This window comes from Schistocerca nitens, chromosome 5, assembly GCF_023898315.1.
Source record: "Schistocerca nitens isolate TAMUIC-IGC-003100 chromosome 5, iqSchNite1.1, whole genome shotgun sequence".
Taxonomy (NCBI): domain Eukaryota; kingdom Metazoa; phylum Arthropoda; class Insecta; order Orthoptera; family Acrididae; genus Schistocerca; species Schistocerca nitens.
In genome coordinates this window covers 503,512,234-503,538,480 of record NC_064618.1, presented here as the reverse complement: position 1 = coordinate 503,538,480, position 26,247 = coordinate 503,512,234, and the positions used below count along the sequence as shown (strand labels likewise).

The window sequence follows — 26,247 nt, the reverse complement described above, 5'->3', positions numbered from 1 at the left end:
TAGCATTTACACGTCCCTTAACTGATCAAGTGCAGTTAAAAACAGTGCCATTCTAGTAAAACACTGGTGCAGAAATACACAGGGAAACCATAACACAATTGAAAACGTTATGTTAATTACAGACAAAATGACAAGCTTATGAACTGCAATTTATGGAAAGGAAAATGCTCTGAAGGAGTATTCATGAAGGGTACAAATGAATTTTGATTCTACTTCTTGTTTATATTTATAATCATTGTACAAACATCCATACAGCAATACACATTGACAAAGGAACACACTTTTACCTGTACAAAATGCATGCATCAACATACAAAGTAAAGAAACCATAATGAAGTAATCTGGCATTCGTACAGAGAAATATATATATAATATATATAATCTTCATATATAAAACAGAATTTCCTTGCGAAAATTACTTCACAGTTATAAAGTGTAAACATGAGAAATACAAAATCAAGACTATTTTTCCATCTTCATCCTTACGATCAGACATACATAGTTCTCTCTCGAATCTCCAAAAAATTTTCAAATTCAAAATTTCATTCTAAAATATTGAGCCATGATACTGGTACTATACTAACAGTTACCTATGTGAAGTTTCACTGGTTTGAAATCTAGGAACAAAAAAATCTGTACCTAGAATATAATGCTAGTGTAAAAATAGTACATATACAAAAAAAAAATCCACTGACAGGATTACAAGACAGCTGGTACAATTTGCACTACTGCTGAAGTTAAATGAAAAATAAATAATATATAACATAAAGAACCAAATTAGCATCAACAGATCACAGAGTATTCAAGTAATCTCACAATGTTTTTCTGATTTATTTTGCACAAACACACTTTCCAAAGTTGCTATTCACTGCCATATAAAAGTATCATACACAGTCTGTTTTAAATTAAGACAGTACACAATCGATTTTCTTTGCTTTCTTAATGAGCGCCAAGTGGGAAATGTTTTCATACAAAACCTATTTACATTACAAAAGAAATTTTAAAAAGTATGCAAGAAATGGCATGAGCAAATACTAAACCTGCAATATTAGGCAGATTCTGAATTTTTCAGTACATGATTTCCAGTTCGTTGTTTTGAAAAACATTTTTGGCTCATTTAAACAAACTATGAATTCATTTAAAAAAAGGATGAATTAGTCACTACACAATAACAGTGGGAATATTTGTATGTGCACAGTAAGAAAAGTTATTTTTAAAATCTTTGGGTTTATAAAAACTCTTTGCAAGATGTTACATCCCAATTCTCAACTCTATTCAATTTAACTATACATTACATAGACTAGCATAAACAATGCAAATTATGCAAATAATCAGAAAATGTAAGCAGTAATTGTACTTAGCATAAAATAATAGTCCTTTAAGTTCAAATACTGCTTATTTCTGAATTCCATTCTTCAGTAACATTATAGGGGAGAAAGTTATCACTGCAGCCCCGGAAGAAAATACTCCTTGGAAACAAATAGCACATTATGGTCCCTGTCCTAATTTCTTGCTTGCATTTTTTTTAGACAAACAACACTCATTCAATACTGCATAAAATTATATTTGAGCACGTGCTATTCATATCTGTCAAGCATCTAATCCAACGTACAACGTTATCACAGGTAAAAGGGGGGAGGGGAGCAAATACAACAGAACTCAAACCAAGGATCAATTGTAGATATTTTTTGTTAATTTGCATTTACCTAGAGCAGCTTCATAAATAACAGCTATTGTTTAATGGTATTCAGACTGAAGTTGTGCTCAAGCCTTCAAATTTAATACATGCAGTAAATTCCACACAATACAGTGAAGCATACACACAGCACACATACATACCTCTCTGGATGATGCATGCTGTAAAACAATGTATCAGCAAATACTGTATGAAAAATAGTCTATAGTTCATATTTTTTTGGTAAAACCTGAATATATGACTCAAAAGTGGATATTTTTCTCAACACTTACCAGACTTCGGCTCTCAGCACAAACATTTTACCATCTTAACACATATTTCCTGCTTTAATAACCTTCTGATTACATTCCTCAACAGGAAACTATAACCTGCTCTTCACTTCTTACAATGGATATTCACGACTGAGGAAAAAACCACTGAGTCTCACACACATCACAGAAAATTCCACAAGTACAATAAGTACGCATAATGCCTAAAAAAAAGACACACACATTCACCTAGATGAACACGGATGACTCTATTTTATATCTCAGAAGAGATCAGATGAAGTGTGCTCATTCCTACACACACACGTGAAACACATCAATGATCTTCTACAGTAGGTGCAGTTACCATAAACTAAATCAGTCTTTATCATACATTTAATGGACCTATCTTTGCACAGCATTTATCACATCTTTCACAGTATTCTGTACTTCAGTGAAAAGCCGCGTATTATCAGCTGAGTTTCTAACACTGGCTGAGCGTAACTGTTGAGCCTGAGTTTCCAGTCTAGTAAGTAATTCACGGAAATGAAACCGTGTGTGAGGTGGTACCCTATCAGCATAACCTACACATGAAGAATGGAACAAACCAACTTTGTCTGACAGTTGCAGCCAGCTGCCTGTCGATACATTTGGAGATGACCTTAACACAGATAAACTCGTTTCTAAGGCTTGTGAAATCTCGAGAACACTTTCCCGCTCGTCTTTAGCGTCCTTTTCACTTTCCAGTTTCCCACATGTCTCTTCTTCTGTTTTGCTATCACTACTACTGCTTTTTGGTATGACAGAAGGTTTTGACATAGAAGGTGTTGCATAAATAGCTGCTGAGCTTGTAGGAAGTTTGGAAGAAAATATAACTGGCTTGGCAGCTTTTACTAATGGTTTAGTAGGAACTGCAGGTTTTTCATCACTTGTTGTAGGGGGCCACACTCTTCTTTCACCTACAGATACCTTGTTAATCCTGCTTGGTGCATCTTCTGGAGAACTATGATCTTTGTTATTTTCTTCACTTCTAGACCTATCATCATCATCACACGGTGTGTCACGACACGTTCGAGAAGGAACTTCAGGCTTGACTGCTGTCTTTAATGTTAATTTTGGACTCACTTGGCCAGGGGCACACTCGGATGTTGATTCTTTATTTTCCCACAGTTTTTTTAAACTACTTATGCTACCTGTACTACGTCGTTTGTCCTCTGTTTCGTCTACTTTCAATGATCCTCCATCTAGACTATGGGCACTCACTGTACTGTCCCTCTTTTTTGCATCGTCCTCATGATAGTCACCATCTAAATGTACACTATTTCGACGCTTCTCATCCTCATGTCCCTGCTCCTCTTCTGCTTTTCCATTTTCTGATTTCTTTGAGACCTTTTCAGATAATTTATCTCCAGTGTTATCTACCTTACGTAAACGAGATTTAAAGTCTATGATGGAAACAGAATGGTCCTCATTCTCCTCCTTTGCAACCACTCTCTTAGGAGCAGGTTCAATTTTCTTCAGCTGAGCTTTAAACCCACCTAAGTTACTACCTACTGGTTCCTGGTTAGAGCTCGTCTGCTGATCATACAATTTTGAACTGTCTGATCCTCGACTGAACTTACGCAGATTCGATTTTATATCAACTGGAGAACCAGATGCTTTTCCTTCTAAATCAGGAGAAGTTTTATTAAAGCTAATATCAGAAGCTGATTCTTGTCGGCTGTTTTCTTGCAGCAGAGTTTCATTAAGTTCTGAAACCATTTGTGCTGATGGGTCAATTAATGCAGACGGTTGATCACCATGTGGAGATTCTTTTGACCCATTCCGTCCAAAGCCTCTATCAGCTCTCTCTTTAATCTCTGCCATCAATTTAAGTTCCAACAGGTCTTTCACATCTGATGGTACATTTTTTGCAGCTTTGCTGCAAGAAGGTCTCCTCTCTGTTTCATCATTCTCATTTGGGGAGCACATTTCTTCATCTGGATGATGGCAATCAGGTTCACTGAAGTTAGGAAAATCCTTATTCTGGGTTGGGGAGGAACAAGTTTCAGAAGGAAGTGCTGGAGGTGAATACAGTGCAGGTGCATCACTACCAGGGGAGAGAGGACTTTTTGTTTCAAGACTTGGAGATGTTAAACTTCTGCTGGATCTTGGTGGACTTGGAGGGCGATCACGAGGCCGTCCTTTTGAACTTCGGCGACCACTCTGCGTCAACTGACAGGAATCTTCCCTTTCTCTTCCCGACTTAACACTGCTGCAGGAGTCAGTAGATGGTTCACGGTGCCTCAGGCTCACACCAAATCTAGAACTTGCCTCCTCTACAGATGGTTCAGTGTTTCGAACATCACTGGTATGCGTGGCATGAGGGCTATCCCGCTCTTGGTCACTATGATCCAGTGGAAAAATGGGTTCTACAACTGGATAGTTCCGTTCAGCCTCATTTGATGAGGCCCAATGAGGAGAAGGTTGATCTAAACTGGAACTGTGACCTAACTTCCGCAAACTACGAGGTGAAGAAAGTCCTGATGGCTTGCCAGAAGCAGCACCAGAGCGGAGTCGTCGTCTTTCTGGGCTGGGGGAAGCAGCAGTCAAAGGTGGAGGTGGTTCTGGGGTCATTGGGGTTTCACTAACACAGTCAAACTCTTCTGGGGGAGGGGGTAGATCTGAAGGTGGTGGTGGAAACTCCAAATCAGCCAACGAAGGCTGAAGTACTCTTGAAGGACTGCCCCCACGGAAAGTTGAGGTGTTTGGTGCACGGAATGTACGCATCTCCGGCCCATGATTACGAGTATTTCCAGCTGTCCGAGGTCGTTGTAATTTGCTTGCAGTTGGTGAAGAAGGTGGATGGTGATGCTGATGGAAACCTCCAACAGTTCCTCCAGATGAGTTGCTACGTATCATCTGAGGCTGAGTACGTATGTTAGTTCTTGGTGACACTGAACGATGGGGAGTAGGAAGATCAGTCATAGATTGCTGCTCTACCATTTCTTCTCCTTGGTCCATTTCATCAGCATCTGTTCCTCCTGCTAGACCACTCTGCCGCAATGACTCCAGGTATGCTCCAATGCGGGCTCCTTTGGGTAGTGTGCCATAACGATTTATGGCTCGTGTTACATTTTTCACCTCAAGAGCTACAACTTGCACGACCTGAAAAAGGAAAGTTTTTGAAACACAACTCTCAATGCATTAAGCAAATATTGCATATTATTTGTACCATAAAGCTAACCACTTAAATAATTCTTCTAGATCCTTTCATGAAACTTAAAAATAAATTTAAAAACACTCCAGGTTCTCTGCCTGACATTTTCTGTGTTGCTCTTTCTGAACTGATCTGCCAAGTGTGTAAATAGATTTAATATGAGAGTTACGCAGTTTTACTGCAGCAATAATTATAGTGGTTTTAATATAGATTATCTCATTGCAAATCCATATACAGCCATTCTTTGCCTGACTATCTAAAAGCAATGAAGAGACTAAGTCTATATACACTAACTGGCAAAAAATCTTGTATTCCCTATGTCGTTTTGTCCAAGGACCCATTAACAAACATGAGAGATTTTCTTTTGCTATTATTATAATGTTTAACTTTAAGGGCAGGTTCTGATAAACAGAACAATAATTTCTGGTACATAGTATTCAGAATGAGTTCTGATACATATAAGGCTAAATCCGCTACCATCCTTTCTCAAAAATGGTGAACAGTTTGCGTCAACCCATAGATATGCACGTGATTCAACTGAAAGCTTTGAGTATATTAGCCCGGAAACTCCAACATACTTTCTTCAAACTATGATGCTCTTGATTTGTGCAGAGGACTACCATGGCATTGAAATAAAAGGTTCCCTTCAAAATGTTTCCACAGTGTTTTAATTTTGACATCAACAATAATTATTGTTCACATTATGTTTGAAAGTGGTCCAATTCTGAACTATTCTGTGCATCCATTTCCACAATCAAACAGCACCAAATAAGTTTTTCTTCTTCAGGCATCTTACCAAGGATACACATCAGCAAATGCTCCTAACTGCACTATAGCCAACTTCAGAAATAACATAATTTCATTCACCACTGTCTGCATCAATATCATAACAGCCACACAGAGCATTTGCACTGACATTCAACATTGTCTCTACTTCATAAAATACTTTTAATTCTGCCACAGGCCAACGGCGGTTTCACTCAATATGCTCTGAATGAAATCTTACATTGTAGTTAGTGACTTTTTGTGGGAGCCAGACCATAACAACTGAGTCATTCCATCATCTCTAAAGTGATCCTTGTATCACTGATTGATCTATCTCTTTGTAACAGAAATACTCTGCAATAGCCAAAAGACACATCTGATGACTTTTTTGTGCAGTATGAAGTAGAGTTTAGGGTCCATATTAGGTCATTTCTTAGATGTACAAGACCAATAATTTGCAGGGCATGTTAGTAACATTTCCACTTCACACTGCCATTGTTGAAAATCGTTGTGTGTATATTTATCTCCCAAGGAATGCCTGTTGTTTTGGATTCTTATCAGACCAACTACAAAATTGCTAAATTTTCCACACTGATTCACTTTACCAACACCTATGCCCTTGCATGTTCGATGGCTTTAGTTGGTCAGAAGAATGTAATAATAAAATTACATACTGATTCATGGGACACAGGAATCCTTGCTGTTTTTGAATGAAGGAGAGAAGATCAGTATTTACTAAATTATTCTAACCGAAGTGTTATATTAAATGAAAACCAAAGTAAGATGAGGTTTAACAGTTTTTTAAAGTAAAAGCATAAAAAATAATGGTTACTAGTCCAGCAGAAGAATAAACATATACTGGCAGGTAACTGGAGGGGAAAAACTACAAATGGACTGATCACATAATTTTCAGACAGATAGTTCTAATCACAATACTCCTAAGAATGTTTTTAAAAAATGAACAACATGCCATTGCATAAACTTTGTATTTCTGAAACCATTAACTTAAATGATCAAAAATAGGTAAAAATCAACTATGGAAAATCTAGGAAGGAGTAATGACCATATGAAAAAGGTAAGATTTGCTACTCACCATACAGAGCAGACGTTGAGTTTTTGACAGGCACAACAAAAAGACTGCTATACATCTGAGCTTTCATCTGAAAGACCTCCTTCAGAAGTGGAAAACACACACACACACACACACACACACACACACACACACACACACACACACACACACAAGACCACTGTCTCTGGCCATTGAGGCCAGGCTGAGTACACCAACTGCACCTCATGGAACAAGCAATCTGTAGGTGGAGGTGGGAGGAGGAGGAGGGAGTGAGGAGGAGGCTGGGTCAGGGACAGGGAGCGATAAAAGGGTAGGGGTGGACGAGGGTGTACTGCTGCTTGTGGGGGCATGCAGGACATTTTGGGGGCAGGATAGGGCTGCTAGGTGCAGTTAGGGGATTTGAGGTAGAGGGGATGGGCAAGGGGAGCAGAAAAGGAGAGTACTATAGAAGGATAAAACAGACTGGTTGGTGTGCTGGTGGAACAGAAGGCTACGTAGTGCTGGAATAATGGGATCACAGTAGGGGATAAGTGGGTGAAAGGACAGGGACCAATGAAGGTTGAGGCCAGGATGCTTATAGGATATATAGGAGAGAGATTTCCCACCTGCATTATATGACTACCTCTTGTCGTGTCCTGAAATGATGACTATCCGATCTGCTACCTTTCCCACTCCTCCCACAGTAGTATTCCACCACCCATCAAATCTACACAATAACCTTGTCCATCCCCACTCCAACCCCTTGCCTCCCCTGGCTCGTATCTTTGCAATAGACCTAGATGCAGGATCTGTCTCATATGTCCTCCCTCTACCACCTACTCCAGTCTGGTCACAGGCCTCTCCTATCTCATCGGAGGCAGGGCTACCTGTGAAAGCAGTCCTGTGATTTACAAACTAAGCTACAACCACTGTGCTGCTTTCTACATGGGCAAGACAACTAACAAGCTGTGTCAGCAATGTGCTTCACTTCTGCCTCTTTCAAGGCCTGCCTGGATCCTTCTTGCCAACACCAGCTTTCCTGAATTGTGCAGGTGGGAACTCTCCTTGCAGTATATGCCACATACCTGCCTGTAACCCCCTCCCACCAACCTTCAATAGTCTCTGTCCTTCGCCCACCTATCCCCTTTCCTATCTCCACACTTCAACACTACAGAGTCTTCTATTTCACCAACACCCCCCTAGTCTTTTTTCCCCTCCTCTTCCTTTCTGCTCCCCTCATCATCTCCTCCCTCCCTCTTCAAACCTCCGAACTGTACTTGGCAGCCATGCCCCATCCCCACCACATAACTGCAAGCCCCCACAAGCAGCACTACACCCTCCCCCACCTCAACCCTAGCTTGCTATACCTCCCCCTCCCCAGCCCAGCCTCTTTCTGATCTCCACCACCCAAAGACTGCTTGTCACATTAGGCACAACTGCTATACACAGGTCAGCCACAATGACTAGGGACAGAGATCATGTGAGGAAGTTGTGCTTGTGTGAATGTCTGGCCGAAACCTTAAATGTATAGCAGTCTTTTTCTTGTGCCCGGCTGCAACTCAACAAAAATAGGTAAATATGTCTATAAAGTTTACATGCAATACCCTACAGCAGAACATATTTTGTAACACAATTTCCAAGCACTTGCTGTCTGCTTTACTACATATGATATCTGAATTCTTGCCATCAAAAAACTTTCTAGATGGTAGCTAAGCACATAATGTGGAGTGAATTTCCATCAGCCACAATTTAGGAATGATTCCTGTCACTGTCATCTATCTCCAGTTCACTACCCCTCATACTTCTCTAGTAGTCTGTAATACATAACATAATCGTTACCAGCAATAACTTATTGTAACTGATCGAAGCATGAGTATTCTGCCAAGATGAGAATTTGATAATCTGGTACAATGGATGAGACACTTTGAATGTCACAAGTGCAACACTTTTTCTTCTTTCTTGATGTGAGGACCCTACAGACTGTTCTGCTTCCTGTATCTCAAATCGATCAGTTGTTCATTTTCACGATCACCTTAGTGCATTTACCTTTCTGGCATAATCTCTCTCACTCCTTGCAGTCACATTTCTCTTGAACGAGTTGTTCTGCATCTTTCTGAACATTACTCCAATACCTTTTCATGACAAGTTTATTTCTCCATTTTCCTACCATGACGATTCCAAAAGACTTGCCAATTCTTGTAACCTAGCAATCAAAACTTGTCCTGCTATCTCCATTTCTGATATGCTACAAGCATATGCTACGAGGCTCTACAAGCATTTCACTGATGACCCATTTCCTGGGCTTTTATCACATTTTCAGTGCTATCTGTATTGTGACAATATTCTAAATATATTTTTGTGTTCCACCTTGCCATGGATGACTGTAATATAAACACATTTGCAACTCATTGTTAGCCACTGGAAGTCTTGAAATCAGTGGTTGAACATGCTTTCTTGGCAATTGAATATTAACACTTTCACGACCGGGCAAAAGGAATGTAGTACAATTGACTGATAGTGTGCTTTTTCATAGTTTTTCTGAATTTTGTGCAGCAGGCTCTACTGCACGTAACTTACATCAGTTTATTGCATTTTAAAGAAGGGTCTTTTTTCTGTGAAATACTGCAAAGAAACAGACTTGTTTCAGTTATTTTGAAATGAAAATGGATTGTTTTGCAAAAGTAGCAATCTTTTTAAATCTTTCATTTTCTAAATTGAGATAGAATTCCAAGTCACTAGTACTGAAAATAAAACCCTTTAAAGTGTACATTTTTACTGAAAATTAATCGGTTTCATCTTGAAAACTTAGTCATGTGTCACATTCTTCACAATAGTACCAGGTATCTTTCCTTGTCACTTTCTCAGATCTTGCTTTGCTTCATTCTGCACAAACATTACATCTCCTCCGAGGCCATTTAGACATTTCTGCAGCCAGAATCAATTTAAGAAAATGTATCTCACTGATTCTGTTTACAGGTGAACTATTTGGGATGGAAGTTAATTCAACTAGACAGCCTTTGTTTATCAAAGATGCTACAATTCAGTACCAAATTCAAAAAGGTATGCGATAGTAAGCCTCTACTTTTTATATAAAAACTTACAAATTGAGGGAGCATTTTTTCAAAACTTCATAAATACAACAGATACTGTTTTTCATGAAAGGAGTTTTTCTGTTTTCACTTAAACACATTTGAGTGTTTGAATTTTTAGATGACTACTAGATCTCAGTGATATTAAGAAAATGTTCAATGAAATAAGATTAAAATTTGATTTTTGTAACAGAACAGTAAGGTGTGATTTTTCCAGTTTTTTCAAGAGATGATAAATGCTTATAATCATTGCTAGTATCAGTTATGTTGCCTTCTTTATTTAAATGTATTTTTTCCACAACTAATTTTTTGTAGTGTTTATTATATGCCTGCATCATTGTAAAAGGCACATTTTCGCATATATTATTATATAAAGCAGTTTTTTTAATTTATAGTTTTTGACTTTGTTGAGAACACAAACAACAATAAGAGAAATACAAAAGCAATGGTAACTATTTTAACATAATTGTTTAACTCATATCATTATTATCATGAAGTATGAAATAAGTAACACAAAAATTATTGCATGTTGTAATCACATTTTTTACTGTGAAGTTTTTCCTGTTAAAGCCATACATTATTCCTGTAGGACATTTTCATAAAACTCCTTTGCATCATCTGCAACTTCAAAGTATTTACAAGGCAGAAACATCTTTCTTCTTTTCTTTGCCCATCATATTTGGTTTTGGTAGAACTGTGAATGGAACTGTTGGGTGGCATGGTTTCGTTCATCTCAGGATGTCAACTTGTGCTGGATCTCCACAGTATGTATCACTCACAAACACATTAACAATCTTTTTTTCTTGTCTGAGATGAAATGCTGATTGTTAATTTTGAAAGGTAGCTTGGATTTTAGTACTTTCTGTGCACTATCTTTTAGGTTTTTAACAGTCCAGTCAGTGTTTAGGACTTTAAGTATCACGATTTTCTAAAATATCATAATATTCTTTAGGAGACAAACACTCGGTCCTGTTATTTTAAGAAGTCTTTGAGCAGTCACGTATCTGGGAACATATTCTGTAGCCTCGTGGTGTGTAGTTATCGCCACGAACAGGGAAGAAGTGCCAAATATTATTGAACTTCGTGCTCTTTTCCAAGAATGCTGTAGGATTGTCGTCGTACAAATGTTTTTATTTTGGCTGCTGCAACAATATGAGAACAGGTGTATAGTATTGGTACCAACATTTGGTTGTTACTTATCAAAGTCAGAAAAGAAGTCCAGCAAAGCCGAAGCAACACAATTGCATCCTCTTGAAGATTTTGTCTCCAACTGGGTGTAGAAAACAATGCTTTCAGTCTTTTGCTCCTTAACATGGGTCATGGTGCATGGATTGTGTAATCATACTTGTTTAGCATACAAAACATCACTGATCATAATTTTGAAATAGGCTGATTTGCTACATGCCAAAGCAAATCTTAAGGGCAGTTTGTTTATCTTCATTCATTGTATCATAAAACCTCTTTGCACAAATTTTATGTAATTTGTATCTAGTTTACAGTTCATTCTTCTTCTGCAGATAAGTTGCTGTTTTTATTTCCATTAAACCGACCTTACAAGTGGAGCAGGAATCGCTATGAGGTATCCTGAATGATAGACTGACATGTTTGTAAAATATATGCTAGTATTTTGGTAGGGAACATTGTTCCAGTTCTAAATTTTTTCCTTTCTTCACAGAATCTCTCTAAAATTTGACTGACAGAAGGCAAATAAATCTCTTAGACTTCTCCCTTTCATGATGGTTCTCTCTGCATCTATATTTTTTTAATATCAATCTTAATGACAACAGTTATCTTCTTTTGACCCTTTTCTGTTCTGTCGCTTCCTCTCCTTTCCTTTGGACATCTCTCTCCTACATGAAATCTTCTTGCTAGATATGATAATTCTCCTTTGACATGGCAGATACTACATGGAAAGTGGCAGTACATACAGGCACTACTTCACCATTTATTTTTCTAATGGTATATTTCACTATCATTGTATTCTTCCTTTTTCCATTCTTCGTGTCCATTATTCCGCACTGAGGTGAAGAAATATTAATAAATTTTAACAGAAACTTATCTTGGTCCATTTTATTATTTAATGGTGTCGTGTAATGATGAAAGTGGGAAATATCTTCATGACAAAGTTCAACAGCTTTGTATTCTTTCATTCCTTAGCTATTGAAGGCGAAACTTCAGGTCCATGATTGAATTTGATGATAGATTCCTTTCTACACTTTTTGATTCTCATTTCAGATCGATGTAAGTTGTTCTTGAATTGGTATTTTCTCCCATCAATACATTCTTTGATCTGTAAGACGTTCTTCGAATCACAAGAATCATCATCCACCCTGCTTCAGGTTGCAATACATCTTCGTAGATGTACTGTGAGTGTCCAATGAACACATGGGTAAAAGTAAGCTGCAGGTGTTGTGATGACAATGAAGTCTGTTTGCAACACTATTCCCATCAGTCAATACTGTTACAACAATGAGTAACATTATTTAAAGCAACCAATATACCCTATTATTGTTAATTGCTTTCTGCAGAAAACGAGCTGAGACACCACATAGTAATTACATTGCATTTGTCAACTTTTGCTGTAACTGTAAGAATGTATATATCGTGTTTTGCTGAAACTTCATGATTTGGAGTGTTCATACACACACAACAGTAGTTGTCTTTTGCTAAAACTGGGTCCAGCAGTTGTTGTAGAAGATCAACATTATATCATTACCATGCCTAACTCGATTTTGGAATTTTTTGCATCAAGTTTTGAAAAAATGCTCCTCACACAGTGCAGTTGTGCAATCATCCATCTTTTATTGTGTACACATGACCAGTTTTGGAACAATTTAAGTTCCATCATCTGGTGTAAAAAAGAAAATCACCGAGACCATCCTAACCCCTTTGATGATACAAATTTAATTGTTCCGAAACCAGTCATGTGTACACAATAAAAGATTGTGGAATAAGCAACTGTCCTGTGGTTTCTTCATTTTCAAATTTCTCATGTTGACTTTAGATGTAATCATTTTATGTTTAGTTGTCAAATGAAATACATTCCTAGTACATTCCTAAGAAAACTCTAGTCCTACATAAAATCACGAAGGTGACTGAAGGCTTCTATCCAGTCATTCATTGACCAATCTGGTGTGGCAGTACAAGACAGCAAAAAGCAAGCTGAAGTTTTAAATTTTGCAATGAAGAAACTGTTCATGCAGGAGGATCTTACAAACATACTGTTGTTTGACCATCACACATACTCCCATATGGAGGACATAATTGGCCCCTTACTTAGCTTGCACTTATCGTGAATCTCACCCAGCGCAAAGCCCCAAGTGACTAGAAAAAAGTGCATGTCTCCTGTATATAAGAATGGTTAAAGAACTGACCCACACAATTACAGACCAAAAACCTCAACATTGGTTTGCTGCAAAATTCTTGAACATAAGTTACAATTTGATACAGATCCTTGAGGTGGCAATGCGCAGTTTTACAAAGCACTGTTCATATGGAACTCAGCTTGCCCTTTTCTCACATAATATACTGTGAACTATGAATGAAGGGCAACAGGCAGATTCCACATTCCTAGAATTCCTACGGTACTCCATTGCAGACTCTTTAAGATACGAGCCTACATAATAGGTTCCCAGATACGTGACTGCTCAAAGACTTCTTAAAGTAACAGGACCTAGTACTCATCAGAAACAAGCCTATCACCAGGGTGGCCCCAGGGAAGAGTGATAGGACCACTATTATTCTCTATATACATAAATGATCTGATGGACAGGGTGAGCAGCGATCTGTGGCTGTTTGCTGATGACGTTGTGGTGTACAGGAAGGTGTTGAAATTGAGTGATTGTAGGAGGATACAAGATGAATTAGACAAAACTGCTAGTTGGTATGGTGAAAGCTAGTTAGCTGTAAATGTAGAGAAATGTAGGTTAATGTAGATGACTAGGTAAAACAATTCCGGAATGTTCAAATACAGCATTAGTAGTGAGCTGTTTGACCAACCAGGTCAATTTAATATTTCGGCGCAACTTTGCAAAGTAATATGAAATAGAATGAGTATGTAAGGATCATAGTAGATGAGGCAAATGGTAGACTTCAGTTGTAGAGTTTTTGGAAATTGTGGTTCATCTGTAAAGGACACCGCATTCAGAACACTAGTGGGATCCATTCCTGAGCATTGCTCATGTGTTTGGGGTTCCTGATAAGCTGGGTCAACGGAAGACATTGAAGCAATACAGAGGTGGGCTGCTAGATCTGTTATTGGCAGGTTTGATCAACATGCAAGTATTACGGAGATGCTTTAGGAACTCAAATTCCCCTGAAGGGGAGATGATGTCCGTTTTGAGGACCACTACTGAGAAAATTTAGAGAACCAGCATTTGAAGCTGACAGCAGAACAAGTCCACTGCCGCTGACGTACATTTCACATAAGGATCATCAACATAAGGCAAGAGAGATTAAGGCTTGTATGGAGGCATATAGGCAGTCATTCTTCCCTCGCCCTATTTGCAAAGGTGAAAAAGAAAGGAAATGACAGGAAGTGGTACATGGAGTTTGCATATGGATTTAGTGTCTTTCCATTTCATAAACAACAAAGCATCTTGTCTGCAAAACCTAAGTTCATTTTTGTTTAAGCTTCTGGCCAATTAGATCTTAGCTAGCCCTATTCTATTTTTCAGCACAGTACTGTAAGGCTTTCTTGAAAGTACATACAAAGTAAGCAGCAGACGACAACTGACATCTTTTGCGCTGCATATGATATTGTGAGGTATGAGTATGATGTGTGGCAACAAATGAAACATGAATGCCACAAAGAAAAAGTTACATCGTTGTCTCAACCCCTTCTCGCCAATATGAGTGATGTGTACTTCCAATTGCATTTTCTCGTGGCAGCAGAAGTATCATAAAGTACTTTTACACCGATGACAGACTTAAGAGAAATGTTGGAGTACATTCGCAAACCTGAAAAATGACCAAAATAGGTCCAATGTCACTCGTCTATTTTGAAGTGTAATGTATGCAAAGGAGAGGCTACATCACTCATGTCCAAAGCATGGAATGTCAACATTTATATGATAGCAAGAGTCCGTCACTACTCTTCTTGTGGAAGCTAGTGCTTTCATAGGTCAGAATTCTTTGGATTTCATTCTACATGTTACTGGGTTCTTAAGAACCTTGAAGTTGGTACGTCTAATAACACTATCTTTTGTGAATTATCATACTGGTGTCACAACAGACCCTCATTTTGAACTCTGCTTTACCTTTGTATGTCCTTTCTTTAAACAACTGCCCATTTTCAGAAAGTGTGAACAAGATTTAAAACTTTTCACTTTTCAAGTAGGCTAGAATGAAAAATGAGACACAAAGTGCAGGAAAACCTGCAAAATATCTTTGGAGCATTACATTCTGAAAAAAAAATGATGCTATTTATATGACGTAACAAGAACTGCATTTTTAAAAAGTGAAGTAAAAGTTGGGAGGCAGAATGGTTAACTTCAAACAGACATCTTCAACTTTTGTAGTCCTGTCTTCCTCAGTTGCGTGTAATATTACAGTATATTTATAATTTTTACTTATGGACCATCTGACAGCAACTGAATAAAACACAATTTTAGTACCATACGCGTTTCGCCTTTATTTCCTGCAATGCATCATCAGTGGCCTGGAATATGTACATATGCTTGCTATTTAATTTACATTTTTGTCACTGTACCTACAGGTTATAAACAGTTCTGGTGGTTGGTATTTCCTATTAAGTAGTAATGTTTTGAACTGTACTTACAGGTTGTGTGGACAATTTCTTACGTATTACGCTCGTTGCATTTTTGGTGTTGTTGTTCTTATGAATGCCAATTTGCGTTTCTCCCCCCCCCCCCCCCCCCCCCCCCCCACATTCCACAGCACTATGAACTGAATGCTTGTTTCAGTGCAATGTTCTGGTTTCTGTTGCTGACTTTCAAATGTTTTTGCCAAAGATCGAATGTTATTGCCAAACATTGAAGTGTAATTATTGAAGTATCTGTGTTTTACTTTTGTATGCATGCCTGTGTTTCGGTATATATATTGTTGGCTCTGCTTGTATGTGTTTTGGTGTGTGTCAATTTTTTTTTGTGGTGTGTGTGTGTGTGTGTGTGTGTGTGTGTGTGTGTCCAGAACGTGAAGGGGGAAGAGATTTTGTGTTTTATCTTATCATTTCCTTTATTAAGTGTAGTAGGGAGCCTGTGCTGATGTGCGTTTGTTCATTTATCACATGTTTGTTTCCTGCTTTGGCTTTCTGGATGTGGAAGTTTTCTTGTGTTTGTATAAGATGTTTGTCATGTTTGCTTATTCTCATTATTTTCATTTCTTGTTCCATGTTTGTAGGATGATGGTTATGGTGTTTTAAATGTTCTGCAAATGTGGAATGGTTTGTTTCATACTTCCAACATCTGATATGTTCTTTGTATCATGTTTCAAAATTCCTGCATGTCATGCCAATGTATACTGCATCACAACTTTGACATTCAAGTTTATATATTCCTGATTGCTGGAATTTGTCCCTCTCGGTAGCTGGCTGGCTTAGGTGTGACTGGAGGGTTTGCCGAGGCTTATATGCTATTTTGAAGCCCTGTCTGCAACTCTGCGTGTTAGTTTATGTGTGTAGGCCATGGTGTACCATCTGGTTCTTTTCTGTGTACCGTAACTTCAAACAGTGATGAACAGGAGAAAATAAATTGTGTGGAAACCAGTAGGGCCCTACTGCCTTCATTCTAAATGGACTGGTTACATGACAGTTTCATTTTGATACTGAACGGAAGAATAACATACAGCCTGGTTTGCTAATTAAAATTCAAGGTATACCATCATCAAAAATGTTACATGTTCTTTGCATATTGACATTAGTGTCTTGAGTAGTCAAATTAGTTTTACCTTTTGGGATGAAACCTCTTTAGTGGCCGAGGCTCGAGACTTCTTTCCTCGTTGCTCTAAGCCTCGGTTACCCATGATTGGCGCACGTTTGAAGGAACTAGTGGAAGGAAAGAAAGCTCCTGTGGGTGCATCAGGATAAGAGTGTGCCCCTGAGTCATCAGTATCCGGTGTTTGATCTTGAAGGTCACTCTCACTGTCACCTTTATTGCTAGCTGCCAAGCTCTGCAGATCTCGCGTTATACCTGCAGAGAAACAGTATCTGTGATTACCCTCAATAAGTGTAATTACAGATAAGATATGCTAAATAAACTAACTCAAAAAATAAATCTTTTAATACTTTTCCTACCCCGTCTTTATTCTCTAGATACACGTATACACACTACGTGATATCTCTCTCTCTCTCTCTCTCTCTCTCTCTCTCTCTCTCTCTCTCTCACACACACACACACACACACACACACACACACACACACACACACCTTATATCTTCAAAACATTAGCCAAATCCAAATTTTAATTCTGATATACCCAGAAAGCTCTACATCACAAATTCTCAACTTGTCACCAACAAATGACACATAAATTAAGAAACAATATACTCTAACCATTGGGTATCCAAGCTAAACATGTAATGTGCCTATCACATCACATGGTGATGTAACTGAATAAATAGAGAAAAACTTACTAAAAATTCCAGAGGATAGATAAGACATAGTTGGGTGAAGAAACACAACACTGCAGTTTTTCATGGAGCAGTTCCATAGAGAGGAAAAAGCTGTTACTACAACTACTCAAAACATTCATCTACCATCACGACAACAATAATCACCACCACCACATCAAAATCAAAATTGTAACTTTTAAGCGAGGACTGTGCCATTACAGATAAACAGATTGGCGTGATCGCGTTACAAAAATTATGAAAAGGAAATGTGTGAAAATCTTGAAAAACTGAATGACTGTGATACAGGGAATGGGAATAAGAAGTAGAAGAGCCAGGAATACACAGATGAACATCCATCAGAGTAATGTTTGCCAACAGTTAGTCCATCCATTAGTCTTAGATTATTTGTAACATGTTTTAAGTATTCGACCTGTTACAGAACACCCTCTGATGAGCCATTTAAGTCTCAAACATGAATATAAAATACTGTAGTTTGATGCTAATTACTATGTGAATTACAAGTAGTTAATAAAGAAGTTCTGGTTATAAGAAAAACAGAAAGTTCATGACGATGTCAGTATACTTAATATCCAGACTCTGTAACTGGTAGGAAGATTGTTTGTTAACAGTGAAGCCACTTATTACCTAAGTTCTTTAATGACTACCAATGTTCATTAGAATTGATATTTGCCTCCTATTCTATTCACATTGTATGCATTATTTCATCAAAGTTTGCCATATAATACATCAGCAATGTAAAATACTTGCAATATCATTTGTAATTAAAGGCAAATTATGCAGCCCTTTATTACAAATGTAAACATATACTGATTTTCAGTGCTAGCAACCATTTTGAACTATGTGGCCACTATTGAATAAACTCATATTTAATTTGTAACTCCAATTTATGTTAGGAAAAGACACAACATATACTTTGCTTATAAATTAATCAAATGTAACTCACATTCTTAATTTCTGTATATTATCGGGTTTCAAGCTTCTGAAACTACTTATACATACTAATTAGGAAATAATGTACCTAAATTATTCTGTGCACAGTTTATCTCTGTTTACTAATATTCTGTTGTAATTTTGTAAATTTATATCTTAAACAGTACTGCTGAGTGTTACTGTAAGTGTAGATGTACAACAGCATTGTTATGAGGCAGATTGTAGCCAGTTTTCAGTGTCAAGATGTATTCAGTTTGTAACCCCAATGGTTCACAGTTGCACACAACCTACACAGTAATAAAAGAGTTCATTGCTACTCCGAACTTTCTTTGATGATTTCCACAATGTGGCAAGACCTGTCCCATGCACCCTCCCACTGCCACCTACTCCAGTCCTGTAACCCGGAATGTGTACACAATCAATGGCAGAGCCACATGTGAAAGCACCCATGTGATTTACCAACTGACATGCCTACACTGTGAAGCCTTCTATGTGGGAATAACCAGCAACAAACTGTCCATTCGCATGAATGGACACAGGCAGACAGTGTTTGTTGGTAATGAGGATCACCTGTGGCTAAACATGCCTTGGTGCACGGCCAGCGCATCTTGGCACAGTGTTACACCGTCCGGGTTATCTGGATACTTCCTACCGACACCAACCTATCAGAACTCCAGAGATGGGAACTTGCCCTTCAATATATTCTCTCTTCCAGTTACCCACCAGGCCTCAACCTCCACTAATTTCAAGTTGCCGCCCCTCGTATCTCACCTGCCATTCAAAATCATTGCCTCTGTACTTCCGCCTCGACTGACATCTCTGCCCAACCTCTTTGCATTTACATATGTCTGTGTGTGTGCGCGTGTGTGTGCGCGTGTGCGTGTGCGTGCGCGTGCGAGTGTATGCCTGTCCTCTTTTCCACCCCTAAGGTAAGTCTTTCCACTCCCGGGATTGGGATGACTCCTTATCCTCTCCCTTAAAACCCACATCCTTTCATCTTTCCCTCTCCTTCCCTCTTTCCTGATGAAGCAACCATGGGTTGCGAAAGCTTGGATATTTGTGTGTGTATTTGTGTGTTTTTTTTTATTTTATTGTGTGTACCAACATACCAGCGCTTTCTCGTTTGGTAAGTTAAAGCATCTTTGTTTTTTATATATATTTTTCCCATGTGGAATGTTTCCCTCTATTATTTATATACATACACTGACATTTTTAAAAAACAGAGTTGTTGTCACATTGAATAGTGAATCGAAGTGATCTATAGTGGTGTGCAAGTAACAAGGCAGCTGCATGGTGGCAAAGCTGAGCATACCCAGTGCCGCTGCCACCAGGGTGGTCTCTGCCTTTGTCTCATGCCGCACTTTTCAGCCATTACCTATCCTTGTAACTGGCCATATCATGATAAATGTCACACTGGGTCACTATTTAAATTTATATTCTCATAAAACTATCACTGTAGCTTCTTAATGTTATACTTGTTTTGTTTGCTTTACCCCATCTACAATCAACACTACAGTGCCAAAAGTACCTTCACCATGCCTTAACTAACATGAAATCAAAGCTAAACGATCTACTGACACCCTGGAGTAGATGCTATGGTCAGGTGTGGTAGAATGATGCTACTGGCTGGAGCATCATGTGGTACACTACCCCTTATCATTGTGCACTATCCCAACACCCACCTTCTTACATGCACACCACTATGGCACTGGTAAAGAGACTCCTTGTGACTTTTGATTTTGACATATTTAAAAAGATAAAGGGTCATCATGTTTCAACCCCAATGAAAATTCAAAGTAATCAACAAACATACAGATTGCTTTTGGAATGATCAATTTAAAGATGTTATTGTGGTGCTCTACTGTGTCTGGAACTCATCACTTAATGTTGTTTCAAATTAATAATTAGGACAGAATAGGGTTTGAAAACTAACCTGCTGCAAATTGTTCTAAATTCCTATCTATTCATGAATCACAGGTGTAACCTGCTCCAAATTGTTTTAAGTTCCTATCTATTCATGAATCACAGGTGTAATGCGTATGTATTTGCAGTCTCAGAATTTAGATATTGTAATGGAGACTTCAAAGTTAATACCATGAAAGTCCTGCAACAAGTGAAAACTACAGCAGCAAAATTTGTGACAGTAATACAATGTGTTATTGTGACAGTAATCCAATGTGTTACGCATGCTCATCGATATTTACATGACAACCAAAAGAGGAACAGTCCTAATGTTCACGACACTGCATTAAATAATATTCTATGAAAATGAATCACGTTACTTGGTGACAGAACATATTGGCAATGTGGCATTCTCATGGTCCTAGTGCAGGTGGTCTGCTGTTGCCTTTTTCTGTCTAGATTTTTTGATGTGTCTAACTTTGTTGATACTACCAAGTGCATGTGCAGTGTAATGTTGAGTTTGTATTGTTACAGGGTATTTCAGAGGTGAAAGGCTGATAGAGCATAAAACAAGATGAATATATAACCTACTTCTGTTACATGATCATCATCAAATAATAATAATAATAATAATAATAATAATAATAATAATAGGTTATTACCCAGTGAAAGATTTACACTCTTCATCTATTTCTCTTGTGATTATTGCTCCTTAGGTGATCTGGGATCCCAAGTCAAACCACACACTCATTCATAGTGGTGGTCCGTGCTGACTGTGCCTGGCACTAGTTAAAGGGGATTGAAGTTGCAACTATTCTCACTTATCTGCTTTGTCAACAATGTCATTCTCTGAAATGCCACGGGTCTTCAGCGACACACAGCCAATATACTGATCGAAAAAATTTCTAGTTTGTGCGATGAATGGCAAATAACTCTAAATATAGACAAATGTAAGTTATTGCAGGTGAGCAGAAAAAACCATCCCATAATGTTTGAATACAGTGTTAATAGTGTGCTACTTGACACAGTCATGTTGATTAGATATGTAGGCATAACATAGCAAAGTGGAACAAGCATGTATGGGACATAGGTAGTGGGGAAGGCATATGGCAACTTCAGTTTACTGGGAGAGTTATAGGAAAGTGTGTTTCATATGTAAAGGATATTTCATATAGAACACTAGTGCGGCATTTCATGAGTGCTGCTCAAGGTCTAGGATCCCCACCAGGCTGGATAAAAGAAAGACATCAAAGCAATTCAAGGCGGGCAGCTAGATTTCAATGAACATGCAAGCATTATGGAGATGCTTTGGGAACTCAAGTGGGAATCACTTGAGGGATGGCAATGTTGTTTTCAAGGAAGGCTATTGAGAAAATTTAGAGAACCAACATTTAAAACGGCTGTAGAATGACACTGCTGTATCAAAGTACATTTTGCATAAGAACCATGAACATAAGGTATGAGAAAATAGGGCTTGTACAGAAGCATACAGATAAGTCTTTGCTCCCTTGTTCTATTTGTGAGTGGAACAGGAAGGGAAATGATTAGTAGTGATGTAATGAATCCTTCTCCATGGAAGGGACGGGTGGCCTGCGAATTATATATGTACTTGTGGAACAGAAGCAATAATCTAGCAGTTAACAACAGTAATTTGACGTTTCTTCATATTGACACCTTTGTATTTGTTTTGCTGCCCTCCTGGTGTCTTTTTATCAGTATATAATCTCCTGTGGAACATAAGAATTAGGCATGTGAACACTGGCTACTGATCTTTAAGTTATTCTTGATGGAATTGACATTTGTGTACATGCCTCAACATTTCTATTGAAGGATCCTTCTATGACATCATTGATGATGTATCTGAAGATGCTTCGGATATATTCTGTAAGTAGTCGCTGTTTCACATCCACAAATATACACACAGTGTTTGGTTTGAGACTAATGTCTTGGTTATTCAAGACCCAATCTCACACACTACCAAAAACAGTGCTGGAATATTACAGACAATAATGAATTCCTGTATTAACCTGTCTGGGTAGTCGTCCATGTTACACGCCATTTCTGGGTTTCGGGGAGACAAGTTGATCCCAGATCAAATCCGCCTGTCGGGTTAATGAGGAAGTCCGTTATGCTGGCCAGTCAGGATATGGTTTTTAGGCAGTTACCAATATCTGACTAGGTATATATTGGGCTGGTACCCACTTACACGGTTCACAAACATTTGGATAACACTAGATGCAGATACATAGGGTACACAATTCTGTTCGGGCTGGGAGGGGGATTGCTGTAGGGGTGGTGGGTAGTGATAAGAATAAGAAGAAGAAGAAGAAGAAGAAGAAGAAGAAGAAGAGAAAAAATAATTCCTGTATTAATAATACCAATTTCCATAGATCTAGCTTTAAATTTGTTTAATATAATGAAATATTTTCTTACAAAATTTCATCCTTTTTTCACTACCTTAGGGGGTTGAATATCCAAAAACACAAACATCAATTTTTTTTTCATTCCTAACCAAGAAGCCTTTCTTTGATGTAGCTTTGAAAACGATTTAGTACCTTTTTAATAAACATTTATTTTTTAAAAAATTCACCCACTCCTTTACCCCCTTACTCACTGAACTTCCAAAAATGCTGAAAAACACATTTTTTTAAATTTCTGAGAGAGAAACCAAATACCAATTTTCATAGTTCTAGCTACAACATTGCCTTAATGGTGATATATTTTCAAAAGCCTTTCATCCCGTATTTCAGCCCTTAGGAGTGGAATTTCAAACATTCCCTTCTTAAACTGTGCCTACAGTCTAAGATCCATACCCTCTCCAAATTTCAAGTTTCTATCCTTTGCAGTTTGTTCTGGGTGATGATATACCAGTGAAGTAGTCTGGCCCTATTTCACCCCCATAGGAGTTGAATTTACAAAAACACTAAAACACGTATTTTTGTCTATTTGTAATAAGGAAGTAAAATAGCAGATTTCATAGACTTTTCTTTTTTTAATTTCACCCACTATTTCAACCCCAACATAGCCAAATTTTCGAAACTGCTGAAACAGGTATTTCTTTATTTTTGACTGAGAAATCAAATACCTAGCTTCAAATTGCCCTAACATCAACACGTTTTCAATAAATCTTTCATCACCTATTTTGAAAAATTTACAGTACACGATCAACACCCCCTCCAAATTTTGAGTTGCTATGCTTCACGATTTGGGCTATGCGATGACGTGTCAGTCAGTCAGGACATTGCCTTTATAAAGGGTGTTAAAAAAAGTGTCTAATACTTTGAGAGGTGGTAGTACTCATCAAAACAATAAAAGTAAGTCCAATAAACTTGGATCTGGAAATGCATATTTTCTGTGATAAACACATGTTTACAGGTGGTGTTTAATGTGGCAGCCACTCATGTCAATGCACCCTCTGTCTCCAGTGTAAAGAAAGACGCATGCTTTGAAGTATACCCAGTTGTTGCTCTACCTGCAGGCATGTACTGAAGATGCGACCATGTAGTGTCCGCACATCATTGATTGGCGTGGCATCGACCAATCCCTTCAAGTGTCCCCATAACCAAAGTCTATGGGATTGAGGTCTGGCGAACGAGCAGACCAAATTGTGGGCCCCCGCGACCAATCTGCTGGTCCTGAAATTTTGCTCACATTGTGACAAAAGTGTGCTGGTGCACCGTCATGCATGAACCACATTTGTATTCGTTGGTGCATTGGCTCCGCCTTCAGCATGACACACAATACTTTAATGAGAAAATCCAGATAAAGTGCCCCAGTTAAGCTTTGTGGTAGCATGTAGGGCCCTGTTAATCTATAGCCAAGTACGACTGTCCATACAGTGATTGAGAATCTGTATTGATGTCCTCTTTCCTGAACTGCTTGGGAATTTACATCTGTCCATACAAGCTGGTTACGGAAATTCACAACACCTTCTCTTGTGAATCCTGCCTCATCAGTAAATAAAATCTTGGTTGTGAACAGTGGATCTGCTGCACAATTCTGCAGCAGCCACTGACAGAATTGCCATCTGCCATTATGATCCTGTGGCCTTAGGGCCTGAAGTACTGAAGATGATATGGGTACAGGAATTGTCCATGAAGTAGCCCTCAGACAGGAGAGTGAGACATGCCTTTTGCTGCTGAGCACTGGTCCGAGGGGTTTCTTCCACTGAATGTAGCACATGCTGCTTGCTCCATGTCACATGTGTAGACTATGTGAAGCATTCCCCTGTCAGTATTCTGACATGCAAGGGTGCCCCTCAGATGCTGAAAAAGTCTGCCTAACAGCTTACCGTAGGGCACTCTGCGCTGTGGATATTTTTCAGTGTAAATGGCATGGGCTCACAGGCTCCGTCCATTTGCTAAACCATAGCAGAATATCATAACTGTCATTTCACTTGTTGAGTAGTAGGCTTCCATTGCTAACAAATAATGGAAGAGACAAATGTAAATGTACTACACAATTTATATGTACAAAACGTTCAATAACAGTAAATACATAAGTGAATCCACATTTGAAAGAAGGCAAAACATCATGATGCATATCCGGGGTTGACAGTACTGTACAATAAGGCACACAAACATGACAAAAATTAGTGTAGCTTGCAACATGACTTGAACCACACAACTGACTACAGACAACCCAATGGTAGGTAGAGTACTGTGAGTAAGACATCATAATACCCTGCTGACATCTGACAGTGCACCAATGCAATGACTGTGCTAATGTTTGCTACCAAGTGTCGCACAGCCCTTCCTATAAACACATGTTTATCACAGAAGGTATGCATTACCAGACCTGCGTTTATTGGACATATTTTTCTTGTTTTGATGCATACTACCACCTCTTTAAGTATTCAACACTTTTTTTTAACACTCTGTATACAGAGATTGTAGAAAGATTTGGAACATACAAGGAGAGGTCCCCAGTGGTGGGATCAACTTTTTAACACCATCTACACGGTGATGTAGGTCAAGATCCTAGGTATAACGCCCTGCAGCCATTCACATGAGTGAGCTCTCATTTGCAAGTAATCAATGGAAAAAATTTGGAATATTACTTAACCCTCAACAGCGTAAAAAAAAAAGTGATATTTTATGGAGTGGTTGGGTGGTGTAATAGGTAGGGTAATACCTTCATGTGCAAAAGGTTGTGGGCATGAAGCTCATCTTGTACTTTAATTTTTTTTTATTTTTAAATTTTTATTGAATTTACTTTCATCATTATATTTATTCAATTAATTGGTTTAAATGTAATTTTTTTCTGCCCTTTCATCACATCATTTTAAGCATACTGCTAGTTTCATTTGTTCTCATTTTTTCTTTATACAATTCTTTTTCTATTGAAATTTTTGTGAATGTAAATTTATTATTATTGCTATTATTATTATTATTATTATTATTATTGTACCTTAATAGCATTGTGGGTCTGTCAGGAGGCAACAGTGACTTTGTATGTAAACTAGTCACAGGCTGTTACCTGAGTAACAAATCCACCAGGGAGATTCAGTCCCTCTAAAGTTGCTTATATGGACCATTGATGATGTGACTCAAGTGCTGGACAGGAACCATCAAGTATTTAAGAGAATGGTTGCAAAAAAATAGCATGAAATTAGCAGAGGGTATCATTCCTGAGTTTCAAAGTGCTACCAGCAGACCAAAAGTAATGGGTACAATGATCAAGTAGTTCCTCATAAGACAGACATTACTATAGTCACTATTAAGTGACACTAGAGCAGGTATGAAGGCAGCAGAGGACTGAAAATGAACGATTTGGAGTG

At 38.3% G+C, this 26,247-nt stretch overlaps 1 protein-coding gene across 1 annotated transcript in view; it reads right to left on the bottom strand.

Annotated features, from left to right (window-relative positions):
• Nucleotides 1-250: 250 nt before the first annotated feature.
• LOC126260557 (tyrosine-protein kinase Abl) overlaps nucleotides 251-26,247 on the bottom strand; it is a gene marked incomplete at its 5' end in the record, with an annotated part of 138,332 nt that continues 112,335 nt past the window's right edge. The window contains 2 exons of the mRNA XM_049957890.1: nucleotides 251-5,088; nucleotides 16,952-17,193. Of these exons, the coding sequence (XP_049813847.1) occupies nucleotides 2,347-5,088; nucleotides 16,952-17,193 (2,984 nt within the window). The remainder of the gene's footprint in view (nucleotides 5,089-16,951; nucleotides 17,194-26,247) is intronic.